This window comes from Pelobates fuscus, chromosome 6 (assembly GCF_036172605.1).
Source record: "Pelobates fuscus isolate aPelFus1 chromosome 6, aPelFus1.pri, whole genome shotgun sequence".
In the NCBI taxonomy this organism is placed as follows: Eukaryota; Metazoa; Chordata; class Amphibia; order Anura; family Pelobatidae; genus Pelobates; species Pelobates fuscus.
In genome coordinates this window covers 263,613,720-263,626,801 of record NC_086322.1, presented here as the reverse complement: position 1 = coordinate 263,626,801, position 13,082 = coordinate 263,613,720, and the positions used below count along the sequence as shown (strand labels likewise).

Below are 13,082 nucleotides of genomic sequence, written 5' to 3'. Positions count from 1 at the left end.
CTCTTTTCGGCCTTTTCTGTAGTGGCCAAACATAACCTGCCATTTCAGCTCCTTATTTTTACTATTTATTTTACCATTAATTATATTCACAATTTGTTTTTGTTTTTTTGTTTTTTTATACATGTGAAAGCTGTTTACTCGTCACAGAAAGCCAGCAAATTTGTCAGAAAAAAATGGTACACCTTTGCATCATTTTATATACAATGGAAACGACAATGTTGTTTTAAAAAAAAAAAAAGAGAATAAAAATAAAATGTGAGAAGTATATAAAGGAAGAGGTGCAGTTTCGGCACATGTTTCACGTAGTATATATTTACTCACTATATAAGACTCACGTTTGGCAGGTTTTAAGTAAATGGAAATTCTTAAAGAGGAAGCATTCATGAAAATGTGAATTGTACTAACTATACCCATTTCAAACTCCCCCTTAAGGACCAAACTTCTGTAATAAAAGGGAATCATGACATGTCACACATGTCATGTGTCCTTAACCCCTTAAGGACCAAGCTTCTGGAATAAAAGGGAATCATGACATGTCACACATGTCATGTGTCCTTAAGGGGTTAAATCCGCATTGTCACACCCACCAGCAAAATTAGTATTTCAGAAAGATAAAATCTATGAAATACTTATATTGACTGTGTTGGAATTTCATGGAAATACCAACCCATTCAAAAGGTGTACTGGAAATACCAACCCATTCAAAAGGTGTATTTCTCCTACGCCTGACACTGGGTGGAGCTACCACCGCTGTCAAGCCATATCACTTCCCTGAGCCGCCACAAGTGACGGCTGCAGGGAAATTAGCTCTATCTATAGATCTCAATTCTGTACTCATCCATAGATCTCAATTCTGTACTGTCGCGCATGTGCTGCTAATTTTTTGCAAAGTCCCCAGATGGTGACAGATCTTCTTTAAATTCACTCTTGTATGTGATATAGTAACACTAGGTCCATTCTTTTACAAATAGTATTTGACACTATTATGTTTGTTTTGTTAATTTTTTTTTAGGTTGATTTTATCCTCTGCTTTTTGTATATCTATTTAACCCCTTAAGGGGAGGGGGGGTGGGGAGGAGTTATGGTAACATAAAAATGGACTGTTAATTGATATCCGGTTACAGCATTGTAAACATCCTAGCTCTCCTTTGTAGATGTAATCGAATCAAGTACAGAGGATACAAAGGTATATAAACCAATATAGCACCAGAGTGGGATGGCTGTAGAAAGAGGTCAAGGCAATTGCTATATTAAATAAAACATCAGTAACTATTGATAGACAATAAGATAAGGACTGGTGACCGATACAAATACATTATTTAACACTTTTAAACAAAATACTAGCTTAAATTCCATTCCCTGGAATATTACAATATATATAACATATAATAATATTGAAGAAGAAGATATATGAAATATAATGCCATTTTGTTGATATTGAACTAATAGGGTGTTCTAGACCGATTGTTGTAACTCGATTCTTTAACAAAGTCAAAACTTGGGGGACTTAAGATACATATCTAGGAGTTTTAGCACTAAGCATGAAAAGGGTTTTTAGGAAATGGATGTGCAGGTTTTCCCTCCTCTGTGAGTCTTTATCTCATGCTCACCACATGTAATGGTAAGGGAAAGCTATTTCTATACATAGGACAGCAAGTGTTTGGGAGCAGCTGTAGGAGTCGTGATCCATTAGCCATCTCCCGGTAATGGCCGAACCCAGGCCTTCCACGTTACTGTGACTTCTCCATTCTCTGCAGTTTCTGTTACGAACAGGAGTACCTCTTTGGCTGGAGCCGTGCCAGAATGCTTTGTGAGACCTGGAGGAGACAAAGAGAAGATGGTAGTGATGGGAAAACGAGAAAGGCGGTGTAGGTGGGTCCCTTGTTTAATGTTAGATGAAGGAGGAATGTTATGGAGCAATAGTGGAGAAATAAATAGCAGGCTTGATAAATAGGGAAGACTTAAGATTCTGAGAAAATGAATCAGATAAAAGGAAAGTGGGGAAGACAGTTGATGATATGTGAGTGGTATCTGATCCATGTATAAGGGCCTTAGAAGGAAAGCGATGCATTGTAAGTCCTGCATTATGGAATGATAGTTTTGCGGCACCATAACCACTACAGCATTATGTAGTGGCTATGGTTCTTGGAGTGTTCCTATAATAAAACATGCCAAGCAGCAGTTAAACTAACGAGAAACTAACAATGTGGCCACAGAGTCAGACAGAATTGGCTCACCAGAGAGGGTCATTCATGATGTCCCTTCCATTGAAGGAGTAAATAGGAACACCTGGCTTAAACGATACAGGGGTCTTAATATCCAGAAGGGAATTCCAGTTCTTCATAAGGATTTCACCCTATAAAAAACACAGGGATAATTCATATATTTCATATTCACTGTGGTGTGACTGTTTTTGTGATTGAACCAAAAGAGCTTACCCTTAAATTAACAATAGGTAGGCCTCGGTCTGTCTTCTTCACGATGGAGGAAAGCAATTGAGTTGAAGAGGTGAGGATGGCTCTAAATGTTCCATAGAGGGAAATCTCTTGGGCTTGTCGATGACATTGCAGGTCAGCTCCTCGAATCCCACTCATATCTCCAGAGAGTGGGACATTGAGAGCCACTAGACGGAGCTGTTGTGTGAATGAGAAAGGAACATGGAGAAACATCAGAAGAAATAAATGAAGGAAAGACATACCAGAAGACTAAAACATACCACAGATGAAATTAGAGAAAGTTGAGGCAGATATCTGGATTAAATAGTCATAGTAATAAACGATTAATATCAGAGCAAAGACCTTGGATAGATGTTTAAAGGGACACTATAGTCACCAGAACAACTACAGCTTATTGAATTTGTTCTGGTTAGTGGAATCATTACCTTTAGGCTTTTTGCTGTAAAACACTGTCTTTTCAAAGAAAATGCAGTGTTTACATTACAGCCTAGTGATAACTTCACTGGCCACTCCTCAGATGGCTGTTAGAGATCCTTCCTGGGTCATGGCTGCCTAAAATGCATCCAAACATTCAGTGTCTCCTCCCTCTGCATGCAGACACTGAACTTTCCTCATAGAGATTCATATATTCAATTCATCTCTATGAGGAGATGCTGATTGACCAGGGCTGTGTTTGAATTGTGCGGGCTCTGCCACTGATCTGCCTCTTTATCAGTCTCAGCCAATCCTATGTGGAGGCATTGTGATTGGATCAGGCTACCACTTCTAATGATGTCAGCAGGCAGTGGGCAGGTCTAAAGGAAACAGGGACAAAGCATGCAACTGCAGACTTCAATACAAGTAAGATTTTACTATATTTAGGGAAGCATGAGGGGACCAGGGTGGCTAGATAGTGGTTTTAACCCTATTGGGTCAGGAATACATGTTTGTGTTCCTGATCCTATAGTGCTCCTTTAAATAGTGATCAGAGACAAACATTGGTCTAAAGGAGGAGAGTTTATATGAAGAGCGACACCTTTTTATTTATTTTTTAAATAACTCCCTTTTTGTGCAACAGTTCCTCAAGGAGCAACAGACAGATCATAGAACCAAGTTATTCTTACAGATGGTATTCTGGCACTGACACTGGGTGGGACGGATGCAATCTCAAATCGATCCTGAGGCTCTTCATACACTGGTGCAATGTCAACTAGATTTGGAGGGTCATCATCCTGTATACAGAAGGAGATAAAATAAAAAGTAGCAAAATAGAACAAGACAGATATGTACTTTCATAAAGAAATTATAAACATATATCCTATTGCAAGCAGTATTAAACCTAGCACAAGTTATCTACAAAGTATACCAAAAATGCTAAAGCTGTAAGAAGTGAAAAAATATAATATAAATATATTAAAATACAATTAAAGGGTAAAAGGACCACCAAAAACTCCTGTAACAAGGAAGGCCTACAACCTTTCTCTTTTTCTCATCCCATGATGTTACCGTGGTATACAAACAGTTTCAGAGGATTCACGTTATTGTACTTAAAAGGGACACTCTAGGCGGTGTAACCACTGTATGCCATTGGAGTGTACTGGTGTACTGGTGCCATCTCTCCATTCAGAGTTAAGCTGTTTTTGAATGGTTTAACCCCTTAAGGACCAAACTTCTGGAATAAAAGGGAATCATGACATGTCACACATGTCATGTGTCCTTAAGGGGTTAAAACTGGACAAAGGTCCCTGACCACCTTACAGTTAATCTACAATTGTTGCTGGAATTACTGGATTTGACCTTTTTTTCAGAAGACACAGATTAGCTCTAATTAAATTATATGCAATTTTAGGAGTCTAATTTAAATATTTGTAGATACTGGATTTTTAATTAAATCTGAATATTGTAATCAAATTTGGCAGTTTGTAGATGCAGAGCTTAGTAAATAACTTTCATACAGTAAAGTACGTGTTCCTGTGTGAGTGAAAAGAAATGATTGTATAACTGTACTCACTGTAAATTCACCATGCTCAAATGGCTCATCTGCTGGGAGATTGGAGTCAGAATCCTGTAACTGGTAACAATAAACATTAGCAAAACTTATAGTTGGCAGTTATATGATGTAGTAGGAGTTACAGTGAGAGGTTATATGGAGTAATAGGAGGAGCTATAGGGAGAGGTTATATGGAGTAATAGGAGGAGTTATAGTGAGAGGTTATATGGAGTAATAGGAGGATTTATAGGGAGAGGTTATATGGAGTAATAGGAGGAGTTATAATGAGAGGTTATATGGAGTAATAGGAGGAGTTATAGGGAGAGGTTATATGGAGTAATAGGAGGAGTTATAGTGAGAGGTTATATGGAGTAATAGGAGGAGTTATAGGGAGAGGTTATATGGAGTAATAGGAGGAGTTATAGTGAGAGGTTATATGGAGTAGTAGGAGGGGTTATAGAGAGAGGTTATATGGAGTAACAGGAGGAGTTATAGGGAGAGGTTATATGGAGTAATAGGAGGGTTTATAGGGAGAGGTTATACAGAGTAATAGGAGGGTTTATAGGGAGAGGTTATATGGAGTAATAGGGGGAGTTATAGTGAGAGGTTATATGGAGTAATAGGAGGATTTATAGGGAGAGGTTATATGGAGTAATAGGGGGAGTTATAGTGAGAGGTTATATGGAGTAATAGGAGGAGTTATAGGGAGAGGTTATATGGAGTAATAGGGGGAGCTATAAGGAGAGGATATATGGAGTAATAGGAGGAGTTATAGCGAGAGGTTATATGGAGTAGTAGGAGGGGTTATAGAGAGAGGTTATATGGAGTAACAGGAGGAGTTATAGGGAGAGGTTATATGGAGTAATAGGAGGAGTTATAGAGAGAGGTTATATGGAGTAATAGGTGGAGTTATAGGGAGAGGTTATATGGAGTAATAGGTGGAGTTATAGGGAGAGGTTATATGGAGTAATAGACGTTATAAGGACAGCATATGTGAGGTTATAGAAGGAGTTATAGGCAGAGGTTATATGGAGTAATAGGAGGAGTTATAGAGAGAGGTTATATGGAGTAATAGAAGGAGTTATAGGAGAGTAATAGGAGGAGTTATAGTGAGAGGTTATATGGAGTAATAGGAGGAGTTATAGGAAAGGTTATATGGAGTAATAGGAGGAGTTATATGGAGAGGTTATATGGACTAATAGGAGGAGTTATAGGGAGAGGTCATATGGAGTAATAGGAGGGGTTATATGGAGTAATAAGAGGAGTTATAGGGAGAGGTTATATGGAGTAATAGGAGGAGGTTTAGGGAGAGGTTATATGGCGTAATAGGAGGAGTTATAGAGAGAGGTTATATGGAGTAATAAGTGGAGCTATAGGGAAAGGTTATATGTAGTAATAGGAGAAGTTAGGTATCAGAGTCAAATCACCGTGAATGAAATAAAGTGTAAATAAAAGCAAAGTACATGCATTAACAGCCCGACCCGCGTTTCGGCGGTACACTTTTGGATTTTGGATAGAGATTCAGCAGTCATTCTACCATCATCTTCTGTACACTTTTCTATATCACTTCTAGGTTGCATGAGCACCTTTTTTGTATTTTTTTGTATAGTATGTGCTTTTCTCAATAAAAAAGTTTTTACCCTATATTGTATTTAACTAGAGGTACTCCCTGTGGGGCTGTTTTTTCCTCCTATCTTTAGGGGATTACCAGCCTCGTTAGTTCTCATTCCTTTAACATTAACTGACAAAGAAACGTGCAAAATTCTTGGAACTTACCACTATTTTGCTCCATCCTACATTAGTCCTGAAGAAGGCACCGTTCTGCTCCCGTACATATGCCAAGCTGCCTTCTGTTACCTCTTCCCATGCCTCAATCATCTCCTTTTTAGTCTGGAAGATGACACTCTCCACCTGGAATTCCATAAATAGCACACTGGTGATTCCCTGTTGTATTAATAGCACATCTCAACATTCTGTAAATGTTGAAGCCTTTTTAATACATACATAAAAACATAGTTTTGGAACCTTGAAAATAGGTGTACTCTGCATACATGAGTAGTACACCAATACCAAAGGACATCTGACAAACATACCTAAAATATCCAATGTGAATATGTTTAAAGAAACATACACGCATATGTATTTGGACTAGGTTAATAATACACGTTAGCTATGATCACCACCACTACACTACTGCTGGAGCCACTTTGTTTATTAATAAACTTGCAATATCGTCCTGACAAAAAGACCAATGGCCAAAAGTCAACCAGGGATTTTACATTCTATACTGATCACTAATTGACATTGGTCCTTGCAATCACAAGTTAGGACCTGTCAAAAAAGGGGTACATGCAAGTACGGATCACCATACGACCACCACGACCCCACGAATCGGCCAGCCAATAGCCGTAAAGCCAAATACCACTCTGAATACCAGACAGCCACTGGAGAGACTTCCAGCTTCTTAGAAGACTTTTGGTTGTTTAAACGACGCTGGACGTCCTCACACTATGCATGAGGACCTCAAGCATTGCTTGAATCACCATAGCAAAGCATTGAATAATGCTTTCCTATGGGAGGTCTAATGCGTGCACGCAGCCATCGAGGAGCATGGACGACGCTGGATTCAGGTAAGTGTCTGAAGGGGGTTTTAACCCCTTCAGCGACGTGGGATGGGGGGCAGGAGGGAGGTTGGCACTCCAGGGTTCTCAAGTGCCAGGAAAACGGGTTTGTTTTCCTGGCACTGGAGAATCCCTTTAATGTAGCAAGTGCTTTTCAGCTCTTAATGGATTTTATAGTTGCCTGTTTTATAAGTTTATGATAATTATTGCCCTGTATAATATGCTACTTTTTGTCATTAGATACATGTTATTAAACTGAACTAAATACATATTGTGTACTCTATGAACCTGCCCTCTGATTTAATACTGAAAAGCATATAGAATAATGGAAGACTGGTTGGTGTTAAAGTTATACTACCTTCAGATATTTCTGGCCTTCATCAGAAACTGGAACAGAGCCTTTGGGAAAACACAAATCATTAAGCATGTAGCAAACATGGGACAGAATCAAGGGTGAGAAAGACATAGCAGGAAATAATTAAAATTAATAAAAAAAAAGAAAGAAAGACAAGAAAATTAAGCAAGGCTAAAGGGACGACCATCTTACCTGGATCCACTGATTCAGTTTTGGGTACCTACATAGAAATAAATAAGGCTGGTAGATCTGTTCCCAATCCTAAAACTGTAAAATCTGAACTTTGTAACAAGTACTAGCATTATCAAAGTCTGTGTCCTTACAAAATGCTTTTAAAAGGAACATTGTTGACATGGCCAATTGTAATTGTTGTAATGCCTGGCTTCCACTGCTGCTCTCCCTCCATTCAGTGTTAAACCCTTTTCAAGCAGTTTAAAGAGACTCTCCACTGCCAGGAAAACATATCCGTTTTCCTGACACTGGAGGTTTGTGCAGTGCCCCTCTCCCTCCCAACCTCATCCCATGTTGCTGAAGGGGTTAAAACCCCTTCAGTGACTTACCTGAATCTAGCGCCGATATCCCTCGGCGCTGGTTCAGGCTCTGCCCACCTAATGCACATGCGCGGCAATGGCCTGCTTGTGCGCATATGACCTCTCCATAGGAAAACATTATTCAATGCTTTCCTATGGGGATTCTGGCGAAGCTGGAGGTCCTCATGCAGAGCGTGAGGACGTCCAGCGTTGTTTAAAACTTTTCGCGTTTTAGGAACCCGGAAGTCCTTCTAGTGGCTGTCTGATAGACAGCCACTAGAGCAAGACTTAACACTGCAAGGTAATTATTGCAGTTTATAAAAACTGCAATAATTACACTTACAGGGTTAAGGGTGATGGGAGTTGGCACCCAGACCACTCCAATGGGCAGAAGTTGTCTGGGTGCCTGTAGTGTCCCTTTAACTCTAAATAAGGGTCAATGGCCACACACAGTCCAGCCCCTATTGGAGGTGTGGCTAAAACAGAGATTACACACTTCCTTCTTATTATACCAGTTCATACCAGCAAAGAGTGCTGTGATAAGCTGAAAGCCAATCACAGCTGCCCAATTGCTGCTCCGGCTAATGCTTCCTCATTGATCCAAGCAGGCTGCTGGGGACTCTTGTTTAACACTGACAGCACCAAAGGAATCCAGACACTGTGACCAACTCAATAAGATGACGCAGCTGCAGTGCCTATAGTGTCCCTTTAACCCTATGCAGAATCCTATTTGTGCTTAGCTCCACCACGTACAGCTACTGGTGACTGCTTTGACAACTTACCGAGTGCTTGCAATGGGGCCGGTGAGGAACTGGGTATACTCTCTGCAAAGACATGCATTCTCACAGTTAGCACCACTTGTTTTTGAACTCTTAGGTCAGAAATGTATTTAAGGCATTGAAGAATTCAAGAATGCATTGAAGAATAATTAGGCGGTGTGAACGCTAAAATTAGAATTGTAAAAAGGACAGCAAAAGTACTTTCATCTTAATTCCCCACAGAAGGTTACAGCTAAAAAAAATAAAAAGGGACAGACATATAAAATGGAGCATTGTTTGTGAAAATAAATCAGGAATAAACAAATACTTAAAGGCGTATCCACTACACTGTGTGTTTTTGAGAATTCACTGTGAACTTAGAAATTTTAATTCAAAATAGCAAAAAGGAAACTATAACCTCCTGGGATATTTTTTTAAATGTATCTTCGATCTTTTAGATGCCTCTTCTCCTTGTGGCCCACTCTTCCTTCCCCGTTTACTCTTCAGTTTCTTAGCCTAGGGCTGTGCCTTGGCACAACATGTAAATAGGTTTTAGGGCCTAGTTCTATTTCTCACCCTCTCTTTTTATTTTCATAAGCAGAGTAGTGACTGCAAGCTTATTAAAAAGAACCGCCTCTCCTGGGAGCAGTGAAGCGCTTGGAGATCGGCACCCTAACATACTAGGTTACCATATACTATGTTACAACATACTATGTTACATTGTACTCGGTTGAATCCACACTTAGGCATTTGACAGATATCATTGGTACCACAGTTGAAACCCGTTTGTGTACCCAAGAGAGTACTGAGGGTCTCATTATGTAAGTTGTGGGACCGCGACACCCCCCCTAAAGTATTTCTTTCCATTTAGAAACGACCCTTCTCACACTCTTGGCCCACAGAGCACCGAACCAATCGAGAAGTGTATGGAGACAGATTTGTACTGGCACCCACACTGTTACTGCAATCTTCTGTATTTGTATTGTCCAGCCGCAATATCTAAATATTGGTGAGATTAAGTATATTGTGTAACCATAGTGTATCAGCACCAACCGTGTAATTGTGATAATTTGACTAAATACTTGCACCCCCTCTTCCATTTTGTACCCCTCCCCTTCTGTTCTGACAAAAAAAATAAAAAAATAAAATAAAAAAATTCTAATTGAAAAAAAAACCCAGCCTTTTTTGTTTGGTGTCTGGATAATATTATTACCACCTCCAAGATCGTACTTTTACTGTGTTATTTTCAGCCGTGTCTTTTTTGATTGTTCAGCACACTGTATAACTACATTACTGTTTTATTTTTCGATGTATAATATGATTACTGTACTGTACAAGTTTTTTTTCTTACAGCCTTGTAGAAAAAAAAGCTTCCCTGGATTGCTTTTCACATCCAGATTCCCACTTTTTTTCTGCTACTATAAAGTTATTGAGGAGAAGGAACAGTGTCCAATGACCCGTCAGCCCAAGAGACCAAAACTTACATTAACATAAACCACTCCAGGAGGTCCAGGAGGCCCAGGTGGGCCTGGTAATCCAGGACTTCCAGGAACACCCTAAAAAACAATGGATTGTTTCAAAATCTCATTAATAAACAAGACAGGGTTCAAACTCCAAGTATTTAGTAATAGGGTCACAACTACAGATCTTTTAAGAAGACATATTCAGCGACAGGGTGTCTACAAAAATTGTATTATCTCTTCATCACAGCATTAAATTCACATATGCATAGATACATTTTAAAAATACTTCAACCTTTACTCCATTTTCATCTTCCCTTCCCCTTATCCTCCACATCAATGTTCTTATGTCAATCTCATTCCATTGATCCTTCTCTTTATCCTTCATTTGTGTTCTTTCTCCAACCTCTTCTTCTTCTCAGTAAGTATCCTTTCCACCATATTTACCCTCTAAACTATTGCCCTTCCTTTTGCTCCACACCGTTTTTCCCTCAAGTTTCTCATATGATTTTCATCGACTCTGGGTATGTCTCTTCCATGTCTTTCCCATATGTACGGGAAACCATTGGATCACTTTTTTTTCTCCACCATCTCAACATGCTCTACACCCCTCTGGTGTACCGGCTCCTTATGTTTCAGAACTTTATTACCTGTTCAGATCCCTCATTGTCCTTCTCATCTGTCACACAATTCTTCTCTCCACATTTTCTTGTCATTTACGCCATTCTCTTTTTTTCCCTAGATAACACCTTTCCTATCCTATGGTGTATACATTGCTCCCTATTTTCTCACCCTGCCCATAAAACTCAATGAAATATTTATTATCTATCTCTTCTACGTGTCCATTGTGTATTTGTAGCGTTGTATGGCCCTTTATTATAAAGTTGCTCCTGTAATAAGACTGATGAGACTGATAGACCTTAAATAGACACTATAATGTCAATGTGGTTTTCTGAAACGTAAATGAATACACAGAAAAACATCGATTTAACTCACAGAAAAGAGCAGGGAGCCATATACGTCTGATCTGCTGTCCTATGGGGAAGAAACCATTAAATGTTACTTCATATAGTTTTTAAAGTCGGATCCAGAAAAGTCAACCTCCTAGCCACAATGATGCCATTTATAGTATTCATTAAAGATGGAAATGCTATAGGTTACTTTATTATAATATTTCTACAATACAATGTGGAAGTATCAAATGACTGTCAAACAACTTTTATTTTTGTCAATCTACTCAATCCATGGTTTAGGTCAGGGGTCCTCAAACTCTGGCCCCCCAGATGTTGCTGGGCTACAACTCCCATGATTCTCTGACTATCTATGTAATTCAAAGAATCATGGTAGTTGTAGTTCGGCAACATCTGGGTGGCCGGAGTTTAGGAAGACGAGAAAGCCACAGGTTTCAAGGCCATTTGGTTCAGTGGGAGGTAAGAAGACTGTAAGGTTGGTGACACAGATCTCACAATCCTGTTCAATCTCTGTGTAAAGCTTGCCACATTTAAAAGAGGGTACTATGGAAGCCCATTTACCATGCCTAGTGTTGTTAGATCATGATTAAAATTAGCATCTGTTTATTTTAATCAATACGGCCCTGAAGTGGGAAATTATCATGGGAGAACCTAAATCATGGGTATCTCTATTTCTGTAACCCTATGAAAGATGATGTCAGTAATCCGAGGGTCTATGGGCTCAATGCAGTTGCATCCTATGGAATGCTATTGCCAGGCCTTTAAAGTGTATAATTTTACATTGATTTCATATAAAAAGAACTCAGAATAAGTTATGGTGGCAATACATCTTTCAATCTCATTGTGCTTGAAGAAAATATAGGTTTTTATATTGGAAAGCATACACATTTACAGAGAGGATTTGCTCTGTTTGAAGATCATATCAATTAATAAATCGATAGATAGATTTATTGATCATAATTAACATTATAATATAAATGTATGTAAAGTGTTACATTTGTACTAACCTCTGTGGGGATGTTTGTTTCAGAAACACTTCGTTCTCCTGGAGGTCCAGGGGGTCCAGGTAGCCCTGGGGAACCAGGTAGCCCAGGAGGCCCAACAGGACCTGAGGGACCAGGGATCACTATTCGATTGTCTTCATGGCAACTGGAACAGCCCTTAGAAATATTGACATTCTTGTAAATTCACAAACTAGACCTATTGCATTTGGCAAGTTTTCTATAGAACGACACTTATCTGCCAGTAAAAATCACTGTATTCATGTGAATGAGACCAATAAAATCTTGGTGGATGAAAATAGCTCTTAATAAACGAAGACATGACAACTCAAAGAGTAAAACTGTCCTATGTTCTTTGCAGTTTTTTTACAGCACCGGAGATGCGTCTTTAATTAGGATAGGTTATGAGTGCATATAAAGTAACAGTTGCTGGCTCAGGTCTTACACTGTCTGTTGGAGCCGGATGCTAGGACGTGTACCATAATGGACAGAGTATGGAGAGTGACTTATTTTAGCTGAGACGGCTTTGTGTAGATAAGCTATTTATCTAAATACATACCTCTCCTGGGTCACCCTTCTCTCCCTGAAAATCAAACAAACAAAAACAATTAAATTAATCATAGCTAAAGGATAATATTAATTATAATAAATGTAAGAATACAATAGGAACCGCATAAAAAAAATAACGAAAAAACAAACAAACAAAAAAAACCTCATATCAAGATGAACCAAAACCAAAAAAAAATGACTCAGCATCCTTAAAGGAAAACTCTAAGCACCATAACCACTACAGAACACTGGAGCCATTAGTGCTCTCGATTCACTGCAGTGGTTATGTTGGTTACAACTTACTTTAATACATTTGTTTTTGTTAAACCCCATGAAGGTGCCAGTCTTCAAGTCCAGTATACAAAGCTATAAATAAACTATGAAATGGTGCATCTTTGAAATAATTCAATAT

The 13,082-nt window shown here is 38.9% G+C and overlaps 1 protein-coding gene across 2 annotated transcripts in view; it reads right to left on the bottom strand.

The window, feature by feature from the left end:
- Positions 1 to 1,106: 1,106 nt before the first annotated feature.
- LOC134614844 (collagen alpha-1(XVIII) chain-like) overlaps positions 1,107 to 13,082 on the bottom strand; it is a 39,948-nt gene continuing 27,972 nt past the window's right edge. For both annotated transcript variants that reach the window (XM_063459067.1, XM_063459068.1), the window contains exons 10-22: positions 12,681 to 12,704; positions 12,128 to 12,280; positions 11,146 to 11,184; positions 10,174 to 10,245; positions 8,714 to 8,755; positions 7,594 to 7,621; positions 7,405 to 7,445; positions 6,202 to 6,336; positions 4,447 to 4,506; positions 3,560 to 3,667; positions 2,439 to 2,633; positions 2,238 to 2,356; positions 1,107 to 1,817 (exon numbers count right to left, since the gene is read on the bottom strand). In XM_063459067.1, coding sequence (XP_063315137.1) covers positions 1,607 to 1,817; positions 2,238 to 2,356; positions 2,439 to 2,633; positions 3,560 to 3,667; positions 4,447 to 4,506; positions 6,202 to 6,336; positions 7,405 to 7,445; positions 7,594 to 7,621; positions 8,714 to 8,755; positions 10,174 to 10,245; positions 11,146 to 11,184; positions 12,128 to 12,280; positions 12,681 to 12,704 — 1,227 coding nt within the window. In that variant the 3' untranslated portion in view covers positions 1,107 to 1,606. The remainder of the gene's footprint in view (positions 1,818 to 2,237; positions 2,357 to 2,438; positions 2,634 to 3,559; positions 3,668 to 4,446; positions 4,507 to 6,201; positions 6,337 to 7,404; positions 7,446 to 7,593; positions 7,622 to 8,713; positions 8,756 to 10,173; positions 10,246 to 11,145; positions 11,185 to 12,127; positions 12,281 to 12,680; positions 12,705 to 13,082) is intronic.